Source organism: Mobula hypostoma, chromosome 8, assembly GCF_963921235.1.
Source record: "Mobula hypostoma chromosome 8, sMobHyp1.1, whole genome shotgun sequence".
NCBI lineage: Eukaryota > Metazoa > Chordata > Chondrichthyes > Myliobatiformes > Myliobatidae > Mobula > Mobula hypostoma.
The window spans coordinates 86,580,891-86,607,282 of NC_086104.1; the positions used below are offsets into that span (position 1 = coordinate 86,580,891).

Consider the following 26,392-nt stretch of genomic DNA (forward strand, 5'->3'; position numbering starts at 1 on the left):
AATTTGAGAACCCGGAATGAGTTGAAGAATTAAAAACCGGCCAGAGCACGCCCCTTCCACCCCCACCTTCTCGGAGTAATACCTGGACAATATCAGCAGCCACCTAAACAGGCGGTGGGGACCCTGCTTTATGAGGTAATAGTTAATGGGAGGATTTTTGGTTGAACGACTTCAGAAATAGAATCCAACATAAATTTTCTACTGTGTCACGTATTTAGTACAAGCTTAGAAAGTCATCGTGTATTTAATACCCTCACTTTTTAAATATATTATTTGTTTTTGCACGATTTTTAATCTATTCATTATACGTATACTGTAATTTATTTATTTATTATTTTTATTTTTTTCTCTTATGTATTGCATTGAAGTGCTGCCGCTAAGTTAAAAAAAGTCACGACACATGGTGGTGATAATAAACCTGATTCTGATTCATGATATTCGAAAGCATTTAATAGTCAGTGAGTTACTTTAATGTGTGATTATAATTGCCTAGTATACAGAGGTACTACCAGAAAGATAATCAACTAAATAATCTGTTTTGTGTTGACCACAATACCAAAAGTGCTCCATTTTTATTTCACCTGATTGCATATGATCAATTGGGTTAAACTGATAGGCAGGTGGAACTTTTAATATCTCAGCTATTGCTGCAATCCAATTGTGGCATATATCCTCTTGTTAATGGAGATTATGGGCTGAGATTCTTAGTAGTCCTTGAATCGCAACCTGCTGACTCAGAAGTGAATGTGTTTGTTCAGTAATGTCCTAGTGAAGTGCTGTGTGAGGGTTTACCACATTAAGGGTGCTATGTAATTGTTCTTGTTGAAACTGTTGAGCTGTAAGCTGAACACATCAGTTAATTGGGAACTGAAGAATGCTTAGTTCCTTCTCATGTGATATGCTATTTCACTTTGGGAGAATATAGATTCTCAATTAATTATCTCATGGAAAGATTGATTTGGTTACTTTGCTGTGTTGTAGGATCATCACAATCTAACAATTTGCATTTAGTTAAGAATGGATCAAGCTGACAGTACACACAAAATGCTAGTGGAACTCAGCAGGTCAGTCAGCATCTCTGGAGGGGAATAAACAGTCAACGCTCAGCCCAAAACTTCGACTGTTTATTCCCCTCCATTGATGCCACCTACCCTGCTGAATCCCTGCAGCTGTGCTGTGTTGCTCTAAATTTACAACATCTGCAGAATCTCTTGAATCAGGTTGATGGGACCTTGGTTCATTCAGCAGTTAAGAGTTTAAGGGGTAGGAATTATGTTGCATGACTTCAGAAACAGAAACAACAGTGTAGGTGCAGGAATATCCAACTGACAACAGTGGAGCGGTTTGGAGGTACAGTATATGGTGTAACAACCTATAGCCCATCATCATTATCAGTCACACCCAATTAATTGTGTTGCTTTGAATCTGTCACTTCTGTGGTAGGAGTGAAAATCTGATTGGGAAGGTTTCAATTTGGCATTGCTGGAAAGAACAGGTATTAAATTTTGGAGGGACAAGAGGAAAAAAAAGGTGAGGATTAGAGTGCCAGCTTTCAAGGAAGAAATGCCCTCTTTTAAAATGCTTTTTGCGTGTCACTATACATTGTGGTTTCAAATTAATACAGATTTAATGCTTCATTTTTCAGGTCTGTGTAAATGGACCAGGCAATTCAAGTGCATTAGAACTAGTATAAATAGGAAACCATAGATACTAAAGCAATCACAAACAAGAGAAAATCTGCAGATGCTGGAAACCCAAAGCAAAACACACACAATGCTGGAGGAACTCAGCAGGCCAGGCAGCATCTATGGAAAAAAAGTACAGTCAACGTTTTGGACCAAGACCCTTCATCAGGACTGGAGATAAAAAGATGAGGAGTCAGAGTAAGGTGGTGGTGGGAGGGGAGGAAGAAGTACAAAATGGCAGGTGATAGGTGAATCCGGGATGAAGGAGGGGTGAAGTATAGAGCTGGGAAGTTGATTCAGGGCTGAAGAAGGGGTTATCTGATAGGAGAGGACAGAAGGCCATGGAAGAAAGAAAAAAGGGTGGAGCACCAAAGGGAGGTGATGGGTAGATAAGGAGATAAGGTGAGAGAGGGAATTGGGAATGGGGGAGGGGTGGGGCATTACCAGAAGTTCAAGAAATCAATGTTCATGCTATCAGGTTGGCGGTTACCCAGACAGAATATAAGGTATTGCTCCTCCAACCTGAGTATGGTCTCATCGCGATGGTAGAGGAGGCCATGTTGGAAGCCATCTCCAATGGGATCCCACCACCAAGCACATCTTTCCCTCCTTCCCCCCCCCCACCCCACTTACTGCTTTCTGCAGGGATTGCTCCGGACGTGACTCCCTTCTCCATTCATCCCTTCCCACTGATCTCCCTCCTGGCACTTATCCTTGCAAACATAACAAGTGCTACACCTGCCCCTTCACCTCCTCCCTCACTACTATTCAGGGCCCCAAACAGTCCTTCCAAGTGAGACAAAAAATCACATGCGAGTCTGTTGGGGTCATCTACTGTATCCAGTGCTCCTGGTGTGGCCTCCTATATATTGGTGACCTGATGTAGATTAGGAGACAGCTGCGTGGAGCTCCTATGCTCTATCTGCCGGAAAAAGCAGGATCTCCCAGTGGCCACCCATTTTAATTCCACTTCCCATTCCTACTCTTTAAAGCATTCATCTGTTTTCTGTGGATGTCTGTGAAGAACAAGAATTTCACGTTGTACATGTTATACATTATGTGATATTAAATTGAACTATTGAAGGCATTTGAAACTGGGAATGGTGCCAAAACAAGCTAATAGCTGTAATATCTAGCTGCAGGAAAGATGAGGGGAGTGATTGATAGGAGAAACAAAATATCTGTGACAGGGTGAGACCTGGGTTTACCTATAAATGATGTCATCAGATTTATTGTTTATGGGGGCAGTTAGGGAGGGAAAGGATTATACTTTGTTCATGAAAGTTATGAATTGAAGGTGGTTAGGGAGTAAAAACACAGATAAAAGAGTGTCAGAGTTGTGAAATGCAGGTTTGTAAGCTGTGCTAATGGAGAAGAGACTAAGTTAATATTACAGATGGATGACCTAGCCCATTCTGATGCAGACAGAAAAAAGCAAGTAACCTGAAGTTGATTCAGGAAGGCTGCAATATTACCAGAAGGAAGATGATGTGCTGTTCAAACTTGAATTTGGCCTCTATAAACAATGCAAGAAGCCACCAAAAGATGGGTTCATATGGGTGTGAAATAGGGAATTAAAGTGACATGCAAGAGGAAATTTGAAGGCACCATGGTAACTCAGCATAGGTTCTCTACAATGCAGTCACCTGATTTGCACTTGGTTTCTTCAAATACCATGGGGAGCACATTGTGAATGCCAAATGTGGTATATTAAATTGGAAGAAATGCAAATGAACTGCTAAATCACCTGGAAGGTCATTTTGCAGCTATATCGGACCCTGGTCAGACCCCACTTGGAGTACTGTGCTCAGTTCTGGTCGCCTCACTACAGGAAGGATGTGGAAACCATAGGGTGCAGAGGAGATTTACAAGGATGTTGCCCGGATTGGGGAGCATGCATTATGAAAATAGGTTGAGTGAACTCGGCCTTTTTTCCTTGAAGTGACGGAGGATGAGAGATGACCTGTTAGAGGTGTATAAGATGATGAGAGGCATTGATCATGTGGATAGTCAGAGGCGTTTTCCCAGGGCTGAAATGGCTAGCATGAGAGGGCACAGTTTTAAGGTGCTTGGAAGTACATACAGAACAGATGTCAGGTGACAGAGAGTGGTGAGTGCATGGAATGGGTTGCCGGCGACGGTGGTGGAGGCGGATACGATAGGGTCTTTTAAGAGACTCCTGGACAGGTATATAAAGCTCAGAAAAATAGAGGGCTATGGGTAACCCTAGGTAATTTCTCAGGTAAGGACATGTTCGGCACAGCTTTGTGGGCCAAAGAGCCTGTATTGTGCTGTAGGTTTTCTATGTTTCTAGAAGTCTTGGACGTATGTGGGAAGAGACTACGTTGGAGTAGAAAGAATATTATCAAGAAGGAAGTTGTTGTTTCATATGGCAGGTGTTTTTCTCTTCACACTTCTAATTGTTTTTGTCAAGCCATTCCTCCAGCTTGTGGCCACATCAATGGACTATGGCAAAGTCATCTCGGATCTTGGTAAGAGGGCTTGTTTAGACCAGGTGGAGCACATCCTAGGTTTGGGCACCACAGGGGCAAGCTGGTGTTTGTAGGATACTCCATTGGTGTAGTGTTTGCACTGCTTTGGCTTGTCGACTTCTGAGTCTGTTTGTGGCCGCCCAGTTTTTTCTGCTAGCTGCAGTAAAGCCTGGGAGGAGCAAGGTGGGGTTGTTGATCATACCTCTGCCGGACGGTGTGCTGGTGTGCCAGGATTGGTATCATTCAGTGTGTTTGTCATAGGAATCGAGGTTTTTCAAGCTGCAGGAAGATTTTCGGGATTTGAGTTGGGAAGTTGGAGGAGCATTTTCGATAAGTTTATGAACTGGAATGTTGTTGGGCATATTTTGGATACACTTGTAAAATTTTGCTGAAGCTACTCTCCTACGAATCTCCAGGGGTGCTATTCTGCTCATTGTTGGGAGCCAAGATAGAAGTAAATTTGGTGGGTAATAGCAGGCTGAATCAATGAGTTGGTTAGGACAGTACCTCTTGTGCATCTTGTGTAGGAGAGAGAAGCAGACTGTGGTGAAGACAATAAAGCTGGAAGCTTTGGAGGGAAACTTTCCTGAGGAAATGAGCTTCAATTCTGATTGGGAGACTATGGATTGATGTTGAATGGTGGGGTTGTGCTCTAGAGAAAGAGATGCAGAGGGTTCTAACAGATGACATCTGGCCTTTGTAATATACAGGTCAGTTTGGCATTCTGAACAGCACCAATACTTGCCAAGTTAATCTCAATTTAATTGTACTTTTGAGACACTGTGAAAATGTAATAGACTGCAGTTTAAGAAAGCAACTCACTGCCACCATTTGGGCAATTAGGAAGGAGCAATCAACCTTGGTTTTACTAAGGATGGTCATGTCTAGAATACTGCCTACATAGTCCAAAAGAAGACAATGGCCTTTAAATTCGTATGGTTTGATAGAAAATGTTCTGCCTTTTTAAAGCCTTAGTTATGTAATTTAAAGTGAACTCTACATTTGAATGCTCCTCTCGTCTCTATAACCTCTGTCAGTGCTAGAGGCCTATGATTTCTGTCTCTCACCAATTCAAGCCTTTCTTCCCAGCAGTGTTTACCTTGCTGTTCATTATCAAAAGCATAATTATACTCACTACTAAATCTACCACAAATAATTTCATTTTACATGAGGTAGTATAAAGTGACTGATATGTGTAGAACCACACAGTGACAAAAGAATGAGGGACAACACTCAAATACACCACTCAAAGTTTGTGTTATTTTGACTTTAAGGTAGGGACACATTGATGTGAGGCTGCGGGGTTACGATATGAATGAAATCACAGACCAGTTAATGTGAACACTTCAGATTGACCAGTGTATCTTTGAAGTTCAATGTAAAGCACTGGAAAAGTAGAAAGAGGGAGGGTTACTGGGACAAAAAATGAAGTGATTCTACATTAGGAGTAGCAAAATGGCCTGTTAGGACCCACGCACAGTTGAACTGTAGTAAGGAAAGCTTGCAAGATTTAAAAGGGATCCTCTGGCTTTTCTTAATATTTTTAAATGAAGACTTCACCTGTGTTTAAGAGCTTGAAATATTATTGCATATCAAAATTTCCATGAACATATATTTTCACATTCAAAACAAAAGAGCGAACACAACAGATTCTGCAGATGCAAGAAATCCAGAGCAACACACACAGCATGCTGGAGGAACTCAACAGGTCAGGCAGCACCCATGGTAATGAATAAACAGTGACATTTCAGGCTGAAATCCTTCATCAGGACTAGAAATGAAGGAGGAAGGAGGAAGAAGCCAGAATAAGACTTCAACGGGGGTGGCGGCGGGGGGGGGGGGAGTGGAGAGTACAAGCTAGAAGGTGATGTGTGAAGCCAGGTGGTGGGGGAGGGGGGATGAAGTAAGAAGCTGGGAGGTGATAGTTCGAAAAGGTAGAGGGCTAGAGAAGTAAGAATCTGATAGGAGAGGAGAGTGGACCTTGGGTGAAAGGGGAGGAGGGCTACTAGCAGGTGGTGATAGGCAGGTATGGAGGGATAAGTGGATGGCCAAAGTGGGGAATTGAAGAAGAGGGAGGGTGGGGGGAAAATATTACCAGAAGTTGGAGAAATCAATATTCATACCACCAGGTTGGAGGCTACCTAGATGGAATCTGAGGTGTTGCTCTTCCAAACTGAGAGTGGCTTCAATGTGACAGAGGAGGAGGTCATGGACCGTATGTCGGAATGGGAATGGGGATTGGAATTAAAATGGATGGCTACCCCGGGAAATCCTGCTTTTTGTGATTGAGTGAAGGTGCTCAACAAAGCAGTCCCTCAGTCTATACCAGACCTCACCAATGTAGAGGAGGCCAAATGGGGAGCACTGGATTCAGCAGACGACCCCAACAGATTTGTTGCCTCACCTGGAAGAACTGTTTGAGATCCTAAATGGCAGTGAGGGAGGAGGTGAGTGGGCAGGTGTAGCACTTCTTCCGTTTGCAGTATAAGTCCCAGGAGGGAGATAGTGGAGAGGGACAAATGAACAAGGGAATCACTAAGTAAGCCATCCCTGCAGATAGCGGAGAGTGTTGGGATGGTGGTTTGAGGTAAAGATGTGTTTAGTGGTAGGGTCCTGATGAAAATGGCAGAAGTTGCGGAGAATGTGTTGGATGTGGAAACTCATGGAGTGGTAGGTGAGGACAAGGGAAACTCTTTTGTTGTTAAGGCAGTGCAAAGATGGGGTGAGTGTAGATGTCTATAAACTATAATAACTAACAAAAGTATGAGATACCTTTTCAGATTCCACTAACTGTCGCACTTCTTGCTTGAAATCCATGAAACGATCATGATAGATACAAAGGGCCCATGGCTCCTTAAAATATCTGGAAATAGGAAAAAAATTATTCAGCCACTTTCTGGACACTAATACCCATTACCTACCTTTTGTTAATTAATTAATGAAAACTGACTTTGTTACTATTATGTCCTCGAGAATAGTCTGCTTAATCTTTTGCTGCCAGCATCAATAATCAGTTTAATAAAGATTCAAAGCAACAAGGTGATTTTGTATAATAGCAAAATTATCATTTTATTATCCCTATTAAGACTTGGGTTCATCAAAACAATTAATTCCTTATTACTTCATGCAGTTAGTAGTAAGTTAGTGGCTTGAGAAATTATCAGTGTTATGTGATCACGGAGACAGATTTAACATTTTATTACTTAGATAATAGTGTTACCATTCCTAGTTACTGGCAATTTGTAGTGTTGTATTAGTGTAGTTCGGCATAGATTAAAATAATCATAAAATGATTAATTAACATAAGTACTAATGCACAACCTAAAATAGTCATCAGAACTTTGAGATTGAAACCTGCTTGGAATTAACAAGGAAGAGGATCAAGATTCACTATTGTCAACTAATGTTCATGTTAATTACCCCTTGGTTTCTCCAATTTTATTTTACTTCATCGAATTTGTGTAGGGGATTTTAAATTTTAAGTCTCTCCCAGCAGACTCTGTGACTGTCCATGGAAATGGGTAGTGATGGCCACAATATTTAATTCCAGCATGATTGTAATGGGAATGTCTCAATGGACCAGTTGTTTCTTTTCCTTTTGTCATTTTGCATGTTTGTATGGCAATCACAATATTGGAGTAATAGCAGGAAATGTGTGAAGGTCACAGATTCCATTTAAAAATAATTAAGTGGAACATATTTCAGTCTAATAATCATTGGAACCATTAGTACTTTAAGGAAATCAATTAAAACTCATAATCCTAAAACATTTACTTATTATTGTCAAATAATTTGATGCTTTTTTGGAAAGAAGGTGAAGAAATCTGTAGGTTTGTTTATTAGAATAAGTGCAACTGCTCAATAAGATTTCATCTTAAATTCTAAAAGTTAGTATGCAAATACTGTCTGCAAAGCAGCTTTTGGTTATTTAAAACAATGTAAATTTAAATTATGTTTCATATTTTCAATGTTCAACTTACCGGAAGGCTAAAATTAACCTAACAGATGAAAACAATTGCATGAATTTTTAAACTACATTTTTCAAGTGAACACTGTACAAGGGTAACCTCTAAAACATCACTAAACATGCTAGTGTTCAAAACTACACAGAAAGATGGACAAACAACCAATGTGCATAAGACAAACCATACAAATACAAACAAATAAGTATTGAGAAGATGAGTTATAGAGTCCTTGAAAGTGAGTCTGTAGTTTGTGGAATCAGTTCGGTGTTGAGGTGAGTGAAGTTATCCACACTGGTTCAGGAGCCTGATGGTTGAGAATAATAACTGTTGCTGAACTTGATGGTGTGTGGAGGATATAGACTTTTTCCTCTGACTAATATTTTTATCTCAGTCAACATCACAATAAAAACTACTTATCTGGTTATTATTCCGTTACTGTTTCTGGAAGCTAGCTGTGTATTTCCTATGTTACCACTGTGGTTACATCAAAATGCCTATTGGGCTGAAAATTCAAACAGTCCAGTGGTCAAGAAAGGTGATATGAATGCCTGTTAATTGTGCCCATTTCCTTTTTGGTCTTATGCCAATTTTTATTTAATTTCAGTGTTATGATATATCCATGAGTAGTCTCCTACATTAAAAATGCTATGTAAATGCGTGCTTATTTTTCTTAACTGTTAATATCTTTGAGCACTTAATGGAATCCAAAAAAGATTAATATTCATATTCTCACCTCACTGTTAATATTAGAGATTCCAGTAACGGGTTGAGCACAGCTGAGAGGAAAAGTAGTAATGTGGTCTATCCCTGAGGAATAAAGGCCCAGGACATACAGCTTACCAAAATGTGACATTTACATAAAGGTCAACTGCTCAGGGTGTTCTCAGAGCTATGCTAATAATACTGCGGGGAAAACGGCATATCACTGCTCTGCAATCAAACAAGCGGGCTGTGTTAAGATCACAGGAGGTAAACATGAGAAAGCTGTGCTTATATTACTGTGATAAAGTAGTAAAGCAGCTTAAAATATCCATGATGCAAATTAGTTGTAGTATGGGATGAAAAATTGTGACCATTCTGACAAAATCCTACTGTAAATTTGACAGCAGTTGTTTATTAGACTGGGACTTGTATTACACTTAAATCTGAGATTCCAGGATGGCATTCTGTGATAATGAGATGCTTCCATTTCCAAATAAGACCAATGGCTACTAGACAACAGTGAGAAACCTAGATGATATCTTCTCAACCCAAGAGTGCATGGCCAACAACAGTTTTGATGTTACCCTAGCTCAAATCACCATTTCCTGCACCAAATACACTGAACCAGCTTCACTGCTTTATTCAACTGGAGCCAAACTGCACTGTGAAGACCAAGATGTTCCTAAAACAAGAAGATTGCTTGGAACAGTAAAATTCTGTTTCTATGACTGCCTGAAGGGAAACAGTTGCACTACAAATTAGGTATTGTTTATTTGCATATTTTATTATTGACAGAGAGGTATCTGTGTTTTTCAAATCACTTTTGGACAGGACAGTTTACATCAGCCAACTCTGGATTCTGCCTTTACACAGGCTCAAGAAATACAAATTTGTTTCCTACTATTATTAAAACTAGTTCCCTCAGTGGAAGAGTGAATCATAGGTCTTTACTTGTATGGGTCCTGGTAACTGTCAGCAATATAATCAATGGCAGAAGATGAGGTCTGTGTCAGCTGTACTCACAATGTTGAAAGCACTTTCATGTTGTTACATTTTTAGTGATTTTGTGTAGATTAATGCTAATATTAGGATGTTGCTCAATAGGGTGCAGTACTTTCATAATCAAGTTTTAATAAAACACAAAATCAAAAAAATTTAAAAAAACATGGATCAAAACAAAAACTAATGCTGTGCTGATTCTATTGAAATTTTAACTCTTTGGTCAATAGAGTAATAGACCACTACAGCCCAGGAAGAGGCCTTCAGCCCATCTAATTTGTCCCAAACTGTTAATTCTGCCTTTCCCCATTGATCTACACCTGGACCATAGCCCTCCATATCCTTCCCATCCTTATAGAAACTTCTCTTAAATATTGCAATCAAACTTGAATCCACCACTTATGCTGGCAGCTTGTTCCAATTCGTACCACCCTCTGAGTGAAGAACTTCCCCCTCAAGTTTGTCTGAAATATTTCACCTTTTGCCCTTAACCTTTGACTTCTAAGTCTAGTCTCACCTAACCCTAGTGGAAAAAGCCTGTTTGCATTTAGACTATCTATACCGCTCATAATTTTGTATACCTCTATCAAATCTCTCCTCCTTCATCTGTGCTCTCGGGGGTAAAATCCTAACCCATTTAATCTTTCCCTATAACTCAGGTCCTCAAGTCCAGGGAACATGTTTGTAAATTTTCTCTGTACTCTTTCAATCTTATTGATATCTTTCCTGTGGGTAGGTGACCAGAATTGTACACAATACTCCAAATTTGGCCTTGCTAATGTCTTAATTGCAACTTCAGCGTAACATCCCCACTCCTGTACTTAATACTCTGATTTATGAAGGATGGCGGGGGGGGGAGGGAACGTCAACTCAGACCATGAGAGGCCTGCGTCGGGCATTTTCATGCCTTACAAGGCGCAGATTGGAAGTCTGTGTGGGGCACCACTCCTCGCACAGACAATAGAACAATGTGTGGTTAAGTGCCTTGCTCAAGGACACAAACACGCTGCCACAGCTGAGGCTCAATTTATCACAGCTGATTTATGAAGGCAATGCATCAAAAACATTGACATTTAATATTTGAGAATGTAAAGATTAATCAAAAATAATCAGTATGTCCTCGTTGGGAGGTGATCCTACCAAACCAATTTGAATGAGCTTTTTAAAAAAGATAACAAAATATATTGATGATGGGAGTGCAGCTGTTGCAGTCTACATAGACGAGTAATGGCCTCATGTGGAACCTTGCACTCAATATCAGTAAAACCAAAGGACTGATTGTGGGCTTCAGGAAGGGGAAGTCGAGGGAACACACACCAGTCCTCATCAAGGGATCAGCAGTACAAAGAGTGAGCAGTTTCAAATTGCTGGGTGTCAACATCTCTGGAGATCTATCCTGGGCCCAACATATTGATGCAATTACAAAGAAGGCATAACAGTGGCTATATTTCATTAGGAGTGAAGAAGGAGGTACAGAAGTCTGAAGGCACATGCAACATTTCCCCTCACTGTCAGATTCCTAAATGGAAAATGAACCCATGTATACTACCTCATTTTTTTCTTCCTCTTTTTGCATACTTAATTAAATTTTGATATACATTTCTTGTTGTAAATTATAGTTTTTTATACTATGAATTGCTATGTATTGCTGCCACAAAACAACACATTTCACAACATATGCCAGTGATATTAAGCCTGAATCTGAAAACTAGTGTAAAAAATTAAAGATCCAAGACAAGTTGGCAAATTAGGTCCAATATTGGCTGGTTTTTGGAGGCAGAGGGTGATAGTGGCGTACTGTGTTTGTGATTGGCAGTCTGTGATCAGTGGTACATTAAAAATTGGTGCAGGGAGCCTTACTATTTCTTATATACATTAACAATTTGAATTTAAACATAGGAGGTAAGCTTGGTAAGATTGCAGATAACATGAAAATTGGCAGTGGTGCATTCATAGACACCTTCCCTGACACACCTAAAAATGAGGACAGTTATGTCAGAATGATGTTTCTGGATTTCAGTCCAGCATTCGACACTATTGTTCCACTGACCTTGGTGAGAAAACTCCTACTCTTTGGTCTAAATAGTCCACTGCACAATCGGGTGTTGGACTTCCTAACCAACAGACCTCAGACAGCCAGGTCCTCCATCCCCATCATCCCCAACACAGATGCCCCCTTCCCTCCCTCCCCCTGCCCCCCAGGCTGTGTGCTGAGCCATTGTTGTACATTCTGCTTATACATGAGTGCATGGCCAAACACCCAAGTAATCATATTATCAAGCTCACCAATGACACAATAGTGATGGGACACATCACCAACAATGATGATACAGCCTACAGAGAGGAGGTGGAAGAGCTCGAAGTCTGGTGCTAATCAATAACCTCTCCTTCAATATTAACAAGACAAGGAAGATAGTTATTGACTTTAGCGAACTCACATCCCTCTTTACATTGGTGTGATGGCAGTGGAAACTGTGAGCAGATTCAAACTCTGCGAGTGCACATCTCACACAACCTCTCGTGGTCCTAGAACACATCATACACAATCAGGAAAGCTCACCAACACTTCTATTTTCTGAGCAAGCTGATGAGAGCTAGACTACAAACATCTATACTCATGTCATTCTACTGATGAGCGGTAGAGAGCATCCTAACCAACTGCATCACTGTGTAGTACGGAAACTGCACTGCAAGGGACAGGAAGGTTCTACAATGGGCAATCAAAACTGCTCAACACATTACCAGCACCAGTCTATCTGCTAGCAAGAACATATATACAGAAAAGGGCCAGTAACATCATGAAGGATCCCACCCTTTCCTTCTCATGGGCTCTTTGACCCACTCCCGTCAGGGAGGAGGCTACGTAGCATCCATGCCAGGACCACCAGACTCAAAAGCAGTTACTTTCCCCAAGCTGATCAACATTTCCACCCACTAACCCAGCCATTTACACCCCCCAACTACCACTACTTTATCATTTTCCCTTCAGTCACCTTATGTACAGACACTCCTGTGCCTAGCACCACCTTATGGATATACAATCTATCTATATAAGCATGATATTGATCAATTGGCTAAGTGGGAAGAACAATGGCAGATGGAATTTAATCCTGTTAAGTGAGAGGTGATGCATTTTGGCAGGACTACCAAGGATAGGTCTTGTAAAATGGAATTTTAGGACACTAGGGAATATTGAGGAATAGAAGGATCTTAATATACAAACCCAATGATTACTGAAGGTGTTAGCACACATAGATAAGGTGGAAAGGAAAATATTTGGGATTCCTGCCTTCAGTAGTCAATGCACTGATTTCACAAAGTATGGTGTTGATTCCTACCTCCATTAGTCTGGAGGTAATGGTAGAGCACTGGTTGGGACACAGCTGTAGTACTGTGCATATTTCAAGTTGCCATACTATAAGAAGGGTGTGATTGTACTGGAAAGTGTTCATAGGAGATTTACCTAAATATTGTGAGGAATGAGGAGAACTATAGGAAATTTCCTTGGAGTTGAAAAGGCTGAAAAGATAAAGGTATTCAAAATTTTGAAATACAGATAGGAAACCTTTTAACATAACAATGGTGTCTAAAACTGGGGAGTGTAGATTTAATGTACCATGTAATAGATTGAGTGGACCTAAAGCAGCATTTGTTTTCACTCAGAAGGTGGTTGGAATCTAGTGTGCATTGCCTGAGTGGATGGATGAGGCAAGTAATACTGCAGTGTTTAAGATGTATCTAGACAAGCACTTGAAATGTTAAAGCATGGGAGGCTATGAACCAACTGCGATGGTAAATGGAATTAGTCTAGGTTTTTAACTTGATAGTTGATGTACACTTGGTGAGCAGAACTGTATGATTCTTTGATTCAATGACTTTATTGGGTGGGGACCAGTGAGTAAATCTATGGTGAAATGTGTACTATTGTGTTCCTGATGCATTCCAATTCTAACCATAGCTTTTTGAGACTTCTTGAAACAAGGAGAGAATTTGTGCAGATTGGGGTTCTGACGCATACTTTGGAACTCAGCACCATACTTTGTGAAAGCATGTCTTGCCCAGTCCACACCCCAACTGTAAAAAATTTTGTGGGTGTGGTGTCTGATGGTTACTCCAGAATTTATTTGGAATTGTATCATCAGTGTGCTTTTTGTGCTACCTGAACTGTCCAGGAAAATTTCCAGCTTCCAAACCATGTCTACTTTAGAACTTCTTTGCCTTCCGTACTCTTTCCTGTGGTTTATTTATTTGTTACAGGTGGTGTCATTACAGCCTTAGTTTGGACGAATGAATAATCAAAGGAACAGGAGCAGAAGGCTTGGCAATTAGTGGGATCTGCAGCTGTGACTAGTGGAAGGTAGGGTGTGGTGAATGGGATAGCTGCTTGTAGGAAGCAGTACCCAACACAGGGAAAGTGGCATTTCTCACAGAGGAAAGTAGTATGTCAGAAGATTATAGTTGTTATTTGGGCCCTGCAGAAGGACCTATTGTTCGCTGGACTAAGGAGGAATTAGATCATGTAGCGACATCCCACCTCTCCCGGAAGTTCTGGGAGTCTCCCGCATATTAATAGCAGCTCCCTGACGCCCGCAAGTTATATACAATATCCCGGAAATGAGAGGGAGAGCGGGAGCGGGAGTGGGCATCCTGATTGGTCTCTCGTTATGCGAAGTAGACCTGTCAGTTTTCTCTGTGGGCAGGCTTTACAGTCGACCTCTGTCTCTCCATCAGTTCTATTTAGTGTCCTGCACTGCCATGGCAGAGTGTTTCAAAAAAGGAAAATATAAAAAGCAGTTCACCCCAGACTACACTAAAGTGTACCCCTGCCTAATAGGGGTCAAAAATAATGACAGTGTTGCTCACTGCACTGTTTGCAACAGTGACTTTTCTATTGCCCATGGTGGGTTAAGACTGTAAAAGACATGTTGAGGTGAGTTTAAGAGGTGTCATTCGTTCATTAGCATAGCTAACGTTATTTAAACTAGCTGGCTAGCTGCTCTATTACAGACATCCCACCTCTCCCAGAAGTTCCAGGAGCTCCTGCAAATTGATGGTGCTACCTCCCTGAAATGAGTTTTTGCAGGGTGGGATGTCTGATGTAGGTATATTAAGACAATCATGGTTTTCCATTCACAATGAGCAATTGATTAGTATTTCTTTTATCTGTCAATGTTTTGTTGTTCCAGTTTTCCCGTGTAATTTTGGTATATATAGTATTTGTTTTGTGTTTTGTTTGAAACGTGTTCCAACTTGTGGCCTAATCACTAGGGAAATTCCTTATAGATGAATTGTAAATGAGCTGATCTAGATAATTTAATCTTAGCTCTGTATCACTATGCACATAGAATCCCACAATGATTTCTTTCTACTCCAGGATCCTTAGCTCATGGATTGGCGAGATTTCTTTTCTCTTTTGAGCTTTATCTCCTTAAATTCTTATCAAAAATGCAGAATATTTTGCTAACATTGATATTAAAGGAAATATATGAGAAAATATTATGCTAAATTCTCCTCTAAACAAAGATATATCAATATTCCTTCTGCATTCATTTTTTAATGAGATGTACAACATCTAAAGTCATTGTGATTTTAACAATTAATATTAAGAGCTACTGGGAAGGCTTTTGGGAAAATATGCAATGGGGCAACTGCAGTTACTGGCTGGCCTTCAGTAGTGAGTGGCCTGGCTCTATGGTTTATTAATGGAGGGTTTGGTTGAAGAAATACCAAGTAAAGGACTTGTCCTTATGCAACTGATGCCAGGTCTCAGGTCCCATTGACATTAATGCAGTGTCACGGTGCCACCGGAACTTACATAACTTTACCCTCATGGTTAAGGTCAGTAAATGCACTTTCAAATGTTGTATCCCTTCATTTGAAAGACTAGCATCAGTTATGGAATATGCACCCCAATCCTATAATCTACCAAACAACAACCTCCAAAATCTGTGCCTGACAGTCTTAAGTACCATCGATCCTGATGTATATTCTTTATCTTTAATGAAGACGCATTATCCAACCACATGCATGATACTCTCTTGCACACCACTCTCTTCTTTGCAAGGAAAAGTGACCCATGCATTGATGCATCAGTTCTCTATTCCCAAAATACCCTAGGTTCCATAGACAAGAAAATAAGCATAATTTACTTGTTTTGTCAAAAAAGGAAGAAGACAGAAATCAAGAAATTACATGCCAGTTAGCTTAATATCTGTCACAGAGAAAATATTAGAAACTATTAAGGATATTGTTACAAGGCACTTAAAAATTCAAAGTAATCAGGCAAAGTCAACATGGCTCTGTAAGTTAATTCAAGTTTGATTATTCTACTGGAGCTTTTTGAAGAAAGAACGTGGATAAATGACAACTGGTGGATGTACTAACATTTCTGGACAAATGTCGTATCAAACAATTATTGTGGAAAACTAACAGTTCCTGCTAAAGGTAGTAACATATTGATGTTGGTGGAAGATTTGATGGCTAATAAGAACTAGGGAATAAGCATAAATGTATGCCTTCTCTGTTTCTCCCCATGGATTGGTGTTGGGACCTCAGTGTTTACCATTGTATTGTTAAGGATCTTTGCCACAAGATGGAGGTGGGAGGAGGAGGGGAGATATATTATGCAACAGGAATGAATTGGTAGAGGATATTTATTTTATTTTGTAGTTGTTAAATGTGAGACACCTAAATTCATATGCTTCAGTGAACTATTTAATAACATCTTTGAACATACAGATGTGCAAGCGTTATTTGCATACTGCAGTTTGATAACTGAAGTTGGAGTGTTCCTTTTTATTTTCAAACAGAGGGTGATATAGCTTGAAAGATTTCCCATTTGTCCTCCAGGTCAGCTCCTTATCAAGAGGAGTAGCAAGAAAGATTTAGGAAAACATTGGGGCAGGATTTGTTGTGGACTGCATATTAAGATCATGGCTTGTATTGTAGAAAAAAGATGGAAACGAATTTCTGTATGTAAGTTGAGAAGAGTGCTCCTCAGTCCCTCCTAACTGATGGAGTGATTGTGATTTCTGTGCCAAGAAATGGTCAAAATAGACCACGTATTGAGTAATCCCTCATTTCTCTTGGAGTTGATGTGTATTCGGAATCAAATCTATTGGTTCGGTAGAATCCATACTGTGACTCAGGAAGCAGCTCTTTGACCACTGGGAGGCAATGGTTAAAGAGGACTCTGTGATAACTTCCCCTGTGACAAACAGTAGGAGCCTTGGTTGTTACCATAATTGGATATTCTTCTTGAAAGTACCAAGATAGTGCTGTCTCCTGGCAGGTCTTTCTTTTCCCAGAAATGACATGGGAAATGAGGTTGTAAATTTGTAACTGAAGTTCCCCTTCACCGAGATTTCAGCATGGATACCATCCACTCCTGAGACCTTGTTGGTTTCCAGTTGGCATGGGGTACAAACGATGTTTGTATATACAGATAAATATCTCCATCAAAATATTAGTTCTCCTTACTCTATGAGTGATATTTTATCTCTATATTAAAGATCATTAAGTTAATCATGCATGCAATGGGTTGGTAATCAGCAGGGATCTGGAGGAGGTAAAACTACCACTGATTGTTTTCAATAATATTTTGATATTTTTATGTGGAGATCAAATATCACTCAATAAGTAAGGAGGCTAACACTTTTCTCCATCTAGCAGAACTGGTCCTCACCCTCAATAATTTCTCCTTCAGCTCCTCCCACTTGCTTCAAACCAAAGGTGTAGCTATGGACAGTTGCATAGCTCCCAGCACATGCCTGCCTTTTTGTCAGCTAAGTGTAACAGTCCATGTTTCAAGGCTACACCGGTATCACTCCCCAACTCTTCCTACACTACATCGACAACTGCATTGGTGCTGTTTCCTGCACCCATGCTGAGCTCGTCAATTCCATCAACTTTGCTTCCAACTTCCATCCTGCCTTCAAATTTACTTGGTCCATTTCTGACACTTCCCTCCTCATTCTCAATCCCTCTGTCTCCATCTCTGGAGACAATCTGTCTACTGGTATCTTTTATAAATCCACTGATTCTCACAGCTACCTGGACTATACCTCTTCCCACCTTGCCACTTGTAAAAATGCCATCTTCTTCTTTCAATTCCAACGTCTCTGCCGCATCTGTTCTCAGGATGAGAGTTTTCATTCCAGAACTGAGATGTCTTCCTTCTTCAAAGGAGAGAGCTTCCCATCCTCCACCGTCAACGCTGTCTTCACCTGCACACCTGCCCTCACCCCATCCTCCCAGCACCACACCAGCGATAGGATTCCTCTTGTCCTCACTTACCACTCCACTAGCCTTCGCATTCAGCACATAATTCTCCGTAACTTCTGCCATCTCCAACAGGATCCCACTGCCAAGCACGTCTTTCCCATTCCCCCACTTTCCACCTGCCGCAGGGATCGTTCCCAATGCTACTCCTTTGTCCACTCATCCTTCCCCGCTGATCTTCCTCCTAGTACTTATTCTTGCAAGTGGAACAAATGCTTCACTTCTTCCCTCACTACCATTCAGGACCCCAATCAGTCCTACCAGATGAGGCAACACTTCACCTGCGAGTCCCTTTGGGTCATCTACTGTATCCAATGCTCCCGGTGTGGCTTCCTGTGTACTGGTGAGGCCGGACGTACATTGGGAGACTGCTTCACCGAGCTCAAACGCTCTGTCCATTAGAAAAAATGGGACCTCCTGGTAGCCATCCATTTCAATTCATTCCTCATTCCGATTCTGACATGTCAGTCCATGGCCTCTTCTACTGATGTGACAAGGTCACACTCATGTTGGAGGAGCAACCTCGGGTTGCTACACTTAGCTGACAAAAAGGCAGGCATATGCTGGGACCCATGTGAGTGTCCATAGCCACACCTTTGGTTTGAAGGAAGTAGGAAGAGCTGAAGGAGAAATTATTCTGCCTGAGTACCCTCCAACCTGATGGCATGAACATCGATTTCTCAGACTTCTGGTAACTGCTCCCCTCCCATCATTCTCCATTCCTGTTTTCCTCTCTAACCTCATCTCCTACCTACCCATCACCTCCCTCTGGTGTTTCTCCTCCTTCCCTTTCTTCCATGGTCTTCTATCTTATCAGATTCCCCCCTCTCCAGCCCTTTTTCTCTTTTACTAATCAACTTCCCAGCTCTTTACTTCACCAGACATCCCACCCTGCAAAAACTCATTTCAGGGAGGTAGCACCATCAATTTGCAGGAGACTCCCAGAACTTCCGGGAGAGGTGGGATGTCTGCAATAGAGTAGCTCCTTAGCAGCTAGCCAGGTAGTTTAAATAACGTTAGCTATGCCAATGAACGAAGGACACCTGTTAAACTCCCCTCAGCATGTCTTTTACAGTCTTAACCCACCATGGGCAATAGAAAAGTCACTGTTGCAAACAGTGCAGCGAGCAACACTGTCATTATTTTTGACCCCTATTAGGCAGGGGTACACTTTAGGGTAGTCTGGGGTGATGTACATTTTATATTTTCTTTTTTTGGAACACTCTGCCATGGTGCGCTCTCTCGCTCTCTCTCACGCTCTCTCTTGCTCTCGTGCTCTCTCGCTCACTTGCTCTCAAAAAAATTGATTTCCGGGATATTGTGTATAATTTGCGGGCATCAGGGAGCCACTATTAATATGCGGGAGACTCCCGGAACTTCCAGGAGAGGTGGGATGTCTGCTTCACACTCTTCCCCACTCCCAGTTTCACCTATCACCCGCCACTTTGTACTTCTTCCTCCCCTTCCCCACCTTCTTAATCTGACTTGTCCTCTTTCCTTCCAATCCTGATGAAGGGTCTCGGCTCAAAACATCAACTGTTTACTCTTTTCCATAGATGCTGCCTGGCTTGCTAAGTTCCTCCAGCATTTTGTGTGTGTTGGTTTGGATTTCAGCATCTGCAGATTTTCTCGAGTCTGCGTTGTGACTGCTTCTTTTTACATCAGTAAGAAGATAGGGGAAGGGGCAGGTAGTGTTGAGGAAGCAGGGAGGTTGTAGAAGGACTTGGATAGCTTAGGAGAATGAGCAGACGGAATGCACTTTGAAGGAACAAAAGTGTTGACAATTTTCTAAGTTCAAAAAGTTCAAAACTCCGAGATGCAAAGGAGCTTAGGAGTCCTTGTGCAGGATTTCCTGAACATTAACTTGCAGGTTGAGTTGGTGATAAATAAGGCAAATGCAATGTTAGCATTCATTTTGAGAGGACGAGAATATAAAAGTAAAGATATAATGTTGAGGCTTTATTAGGCATTCTTCAGATGGCACTTGGAATATTGGGAGCAATTTTGAGCCCCTTGTCTAAGAAAGGATGTGTGGACATTGGAGAGGGTTCAGAGGAGGTTCACACGAATGATTCCAGGCATGAATGGGTTATTATATGAGCAGCATTTGATGGCTCTGGAGTTTAGAAGAATGAGGGGCAGATATCATTGAAAACTATTGAATGTTGAAAAGCGTAGATAGTGTGGATGTGGAGAGGATGTTTCTATCATGGGGGAGTCTAGGACCAGAGGGCACAGCCTCTGAATAGTAAAGGGGTTACCAACCAGCAGTCCATGAAGCCCTCAGTTAATTGTAGGGGTCCATGGCACCCTCAGTTAATTGTAGGGGTCCATGGCATAAGAAAGGTTGGAAATCCCTGGAATAGAGGGACATCCATTTAGACTGAAGAGGAGGAGGTATTTCTTTAGTCAGAGGGTGGTGAATCTGTGTAATTCCTTGCCACAGATGGCTATAAAGGCCATGTCATTGGGTATATTTAAGGCAGAGATTGATAGGTTCTTGATTAGTCAGGGCATGAAAGGTTACAGGGAGAAGGGAGGAGAATGCGGTTGAGAAGGAAAATAGATCAGCCATAATGAAATGGCAGAGCAGATTTGATGGGCCAAATGGCCTAATTCTGCTCCTGGCTCTTACGGTCCTATAAAACGTCTCTCCTCAGGCATGCATGCATTACACCTTCTTTTCTACATATTTTATTATCATATAGAATTAGTGAAAACTAATTTTTTAAGAGACATTTTCAGATACAATATTTTGGATAAATGCATTTTAAAAAATAGCACTACTTATGCCAAATGCCCAATTATACAGCTTTGCTAAAAGAGCATAAAATAAGTGACATTGTTCTTAGATTGAAATACTAAGTACTATAACAGCTCATCAACACAACCAGATCTTATAAACAAAGATTACTGAAAAACAGTTTCTTAACTGGAGGCTATGGAAGAAAGTAGTCATAACATTAAAGAGTGACTTTGGTGATTTATCAGTTAGTTACCATCTAACTTTGGATTTGCTTATGAAGGTGGGAGGAGGGAGCTATTCCTGCTTCCTGAACCCACACTCCAGTCTTTACAATATATAGAATCAACCTTTAATACCTTACGATTCTGCAGTGTACAACCATATAAAGGCTATTTCTAATTTACCTGTACAAATCTGAAATTAGTCCCTCGTCGAAGCGAGAACACAAACTATTAAGAAGACGTTCATGTTGTCCATACAAACAGATATAGTTTGAGACTGGTAAAGGTTTCAGTGATAGACAAGTGATGGAGTCTACTATGTTGTATTGGTTCAAATGGATTTGGAAGTAGTTCCCAGTACTTGGACTTCCTGTGACTAGTTCTCTTCCCTGTGTGTAAAAAAAGAAAGAAATTCATCAATACAGTCCAGTCTTGTTCACTGAATGGCACACTTGAAATTGATTTTCTGGAATAAATGCACATGTGTACATGTGGTCTAGTTGAATGGTTGTGAGATTGACAAGATAAAAGATTGCAAAGAAACCAAATATAAAAGGCTAGGATTCTACAATTCCATCTAGAAATAGAAAGTGGTGGAAACACTCTTCAGGTTAAATGTCTGAAAGGAAGGGAAAAAATCTTTTGAAACCAATGAAGGGTAATGTGGAATAAAGATTGAAATAAGCTTTGAGATGGGGTGAATCAGTGCTGTTGAAGAGAAAGGTCAAGGGGATGAATGTTTCAATGTGTGGCATTAGCAAAGACCTCAGGATGTGATAAAAAGTGTTTTTTTCAGCATTTCATCTTTGCTGGATTTCTAGCATCTGCAATTTGTTTGATTATGTTTCCTACTCTGACTTTAGATTTTGGACATTTTAAGCAGTAAAGAGATCTAATTGTTGATTAGCTAATAAATAACTACTTTTGGTTCTACTGAGTATTAATTAACTATTTGATTAATTAATACAGGACAATAAGCTGAGGTGCTATATTTGGTGCATCTGGTTTTGCAGAGCAGGATATTTGTGCTTAGCGCCTGGACTCAATCCTGAGTTGAGCAGCAAAGTAAGGTGTCATTGGCAGCTGACCTCACCAGCTGCAAAGTTGAGAAATGTTTCATTAAATTAAATTTTGAAAATTGCAAAGACTGGACAAAATCTTTTATAAGCATTTTGGTACGGTGCATTCCTATTTATTCAAGAGAAAAATAGCTCTATAAATTAAAGAGACCTACCCAATGAGTTATGGTGGAAGTTCATAAATCAAATATTTGAAAATCAAGAAATCATATATTGCTATCGAAGAATATTGCAACATGACACTTAGTGGTCTTCAATGACATGGCACTTCTATTGTGTGAGGAACTTGATTATATTTTTGATAAGTTACTAGAATTACTCCAATATTATTTAGGGAGCCTTAAAGTAAAATAAAGAACCCTAAGTAACTACAGGCCCATTAAATTGCTGCCAATAATGAATAGTACATGGAATTGTTAGAGACTCAACATCTGATTATTTGGAGAGGGTTTGTTAGGAAATGCAGTATTACACTGGAAAATGATTGTACCTTAACAATTTGATTGTATTTTTTGAAAAAGCCACCTAGATTACGGCCACTTGTACTACACCTGACTTCCAGTTCTAATTGTGTTCTATCTTGTATAATTTACGTTTATGATTTCTTGTAAATGTTGTGCTTCTAATGCTATGTGATGCTGCTGCAGTAAGTTTTCATTACACCTGCGCATACATGTACCTTCTTATGACAATAAACCTGACTTTGAGATGGTGGTTGAAAGAAATTCAGTTATAAACGTGAACTTCCAAAAATGCTATCAAAAAGTTATCACACTAAAGGCTTCTCCACCAGTCTGAAGCTTTTGTTTCTGTTGGTAATATATTGAGCTGGAATTAAATCTTTCTGGAACACTACAGATTTAAAATAGTTTCAGACTGATTTGGATGCGTTTGGATTTTGGTTACTAGTTGAGTCTGGCAAGGAAAGGTCTTTACTGTTTATTTTAATTATCTAGTTATTGATGTTGGGCATGATCAGCAAATTAACGTTAGATTTGTACCACTGCCAAGATCACTCAACTTGCTTAGTTGAATCTTGGCATTTTGAAGGATTGGGGTTGAGACTGGATAATGGTGTATGACTTTGAAAAATGAAGTGTTCTGCTTGTGAGGGGTATAAGATCCGAAAATAAGCATCCTTTAAGTAAAGGATCAAAGCAGATGAAAGGAGGAATAGATCTAAATACAACAAAAACATTAACAACGTTGTAAAGCAATTCATAGAACAATTAGGATACGACATAGGTTATGGTTCTGAACTTAATAAATCTTGACTTGACCTCAGTGGGAATATTATGTTCAAGTCTGATCTTCTCACCCAATGGGTGGCATTGAAGCTCTGGAAAAGATGCAGATGAGAAGGCCACCAGACTGATTCTAAGCTGATATTTCTTAATTATCACAATTGGATAAAAGAGATGAAACCATATAGCAATCTGATTGTAGTTATTACATTGAAGATAGGATAGACTGTGTTTTAGTAGCAGTTTGTTCTAAATAAATGGGTCATAGAGAACCATGGTTCTGTTACAGATTGGATACAATCAATCTTGGTCAACTATATTGTGGTGGATCTTTTTGCAAGACATAGTGAACTTTTAAAATAAGCTCATGCGTGTTGGAAAATTCTCTTAAGCAAGAGTCTAGATGAATATGTAGGTGGAGTAGAAGTAATTTCTCACAAAAAGTATGTAGGGTCTGTCTCGAACTTTTTGGATTACAATGATTGACAGGACTAGTTTTGTTTGTTGGGTGGATTGTGAGAAAAGCTTTAGTTTCTTTTTCTAATTTGCCTTGGTTTTTATTTTTCTGTTTATCAAAGGAGATCAGATGATTTTGCCTTGTATGGGGTTGTCTTTGTTGTGTTGCATAGGGTTTTTTTCCTGTCTGTGATTTACGGTATGATGCCACGGGTATGGTGCTGGAGGACTGGAGGGTAACTCATGTCGTTCCGTTGTTTAAAAAAGGCTCCAAAGGTAAACCAAGTAATTACGGGCTGGTGAGCCTGACATCGGTAGTAGGTAAATTATTGGAAGGTGTTCTGAGAGATCGGATATACAAGTATTTAGACAGCCAAGGGCTGATTAAGGATAGTCAGCATGGCTTTGTGTGTGGTAGGTCGTGTTTAAAGAATCTTGTAGAGTTTTTTGTGGAGGCTACCAAGAAAGTAAACGAAGGAAAGGCTGTAGATGTTGTCTGCATGGACTTTAGTAAGGCCTTTGACAGGGTCCCACATGGGAGGTTAGTTCAGAAGGTTCAGACACTAGGTATCCATGGAGAGGTTGTAAACTGGATTCGAAATTGGCTGTTTGGGAGAAGACAGACTGTGGTAGTGGATGATTGCTTATCAGACTGAAGGCCTGTGACTCGTGGTGTGCTTCAAGGATCTGTGCTAGGACCATTGCTGTTTGTTGTCTATATCAATGATCTAGGTAATAATATGGTAAATTGGATCAGCAAGTTTGCTGATGACACTAAGATTGGAGGTGATGTGAACAACGAGGAAGGCTTTCAAAGCTTGCAGAAGGATCTGGACCAACTGGAAAAATGGGCCAGAAAATGGCAGATGGAATTTTATGCAGACAAGTGTGAGGTGTTGCATTTTGGAAGGACAAATCAAAGTAGGACATACACAGTAAATGGTAGGGCACTGAAGAGTGCGGAGGAACAAAGAGATCTGGGAGTTCAGATACATAATTCCCTGAAAGTGACATAACAGGCAGACAGGGTTGTAAAGAAGGCTTTTAGCATCCTGGCATTCATAAATCAAAATATTGAGTATAGGAGTTGGGATGTTATGGGGAGGTTGTATAAGACATTGGTGAGGCCAAATATGGAGTATTGTGTACAGTTCTGGTCACCTAACTATAGGAAGGATACCAGTAAGATTGAAAGAATGCAGAGAAGATTTAATAGGATTTTGCTGGGTCTTCAGGAGTTGAGTTACAGGGAAAGATTGAACAGGTTAGGACTTTATTCCTTGGAGCGTAGAAGAATGAGGGGGGATCTGATAGAGGTTTACAAAATTATGAGGGGTATAGACAGAGTAAATGTGAATAGGCTCTTTCTACTTAGATTAGGAGAGATAAATACGAGAGGACATGGCTTTAGGGTGAAAGGGGAAAGGTTTAGGGGAAACATTAGGGGGAACTTCTTCACTCGGAGAGTGGTGGGAGTGTGGAACGAGCTGCCATCTGATGTGGTAAATATGGGCTCACTCTTAAGTTTTAAGAATAAATTGGATAGGTACTTGGATGGGAGAGGTCTGGAGGGTTATAGACTGGATACAGGTCAATGGAACTAGCAGAATAATGTTTCGGCACAGACTAGAAGGGCCGAATGGCCTGTTTTCTGTGCTGTAGTGTTCTATGGTTCTATGATGCTGGATCTCTCTGATAACTAAAGATACAGTGGCATGCAAAAGTTTGGGCACCCCAGTCAAAACTTCTGTTACTGTGAATAGCTAACCTGATTTCCAAAAGGCATAAAGTTAAAGATGACACATTTCTTTAATATTTTAAGCAAAATTACTTTTTTATTTCCATCTTTTACAGTTTCAAAATAACAAGAAAAGAGCCTGAAGCAAAAGTTTGGGCACCCTGCGTGGTCAGTACTTAGTAACACCCCCTTTGGCAAGTATCACAGCTGGCTATAGAAAGCGTTTACAAGCCAAGAGTCTTTCAATTCTTGTTTGGGAGATTTTCATTCATTCTTCCTTGCAAAAGGCTTCTAGATCTGTCAGATTCTTGGGCCATCTTGCATGCACTGCTCTTTTGAGGTCTATACACAAATTTTCAATGATGTTTAGGTCAGGGAACTGTGAGGGCCATGGCAAAACCTTCAGCTTGCGCCTCTTGAGGTAGTCCATTGTGGATTTTGAGGTGTGTTTAGGATCATTATCCTGTTGTAGAAGCCATCTGCTTTTCATCTTCAGCTTTTTTTTTACAGACGGTGTGATGTTTGCTTCCAGAATTTGCTGGTATTTAATTGAATTCATTCTTCCCTCTACCAGTGAAATGTTCCCCGTGCCACTGGCTGCAACACAAGCCCAAAGCATGATCGATCCACCCCTGGGCTTAACAGTTGGAGAGGTGTTCCTTTCATGAAATTCGGCTCCCTTTCTTCTCCAAACATACCTTTGCTCATTGCAGCCAAAATGTTCTATTTTAACTTCATCAGTCCACAGGACTTGTTTCCAAAAAGCATCAGGCTTGTTTAGATGT

The 26,392-nt window shown here is 40.4% G+C and overlaps 1 protein-coding gene across 1 annotated transcript in view; it reads right to left on the reverse strand.

The window, feature by feature from the left end:
• cfap61 (cilia and flagella associated protein 61) overlaps nucleotides 1-26,392 on the reverse strand; it is a 187,128-nt gene that overhangs the window by 612 nt on the left and 160,124 nt on the right. Inside the window, exons 24-25 of the mRNA XM_063055117.1 lie at nucleotides 21,274-21,479; nucleotides 6,950-7,040 (exon numbers count right to left, since the gene is read on the reverse strand). Coding sequence (XP_062911187.1) covers nucleotides 6,950-7,040; nucleotides 21,274-21,479 — 297 coding nt within the window. The remainder of the gene's footprint in view (nucleotides 1-6,949; nucleotides 7,041-21,273; nucleotides 21,480-26,392) is intronic.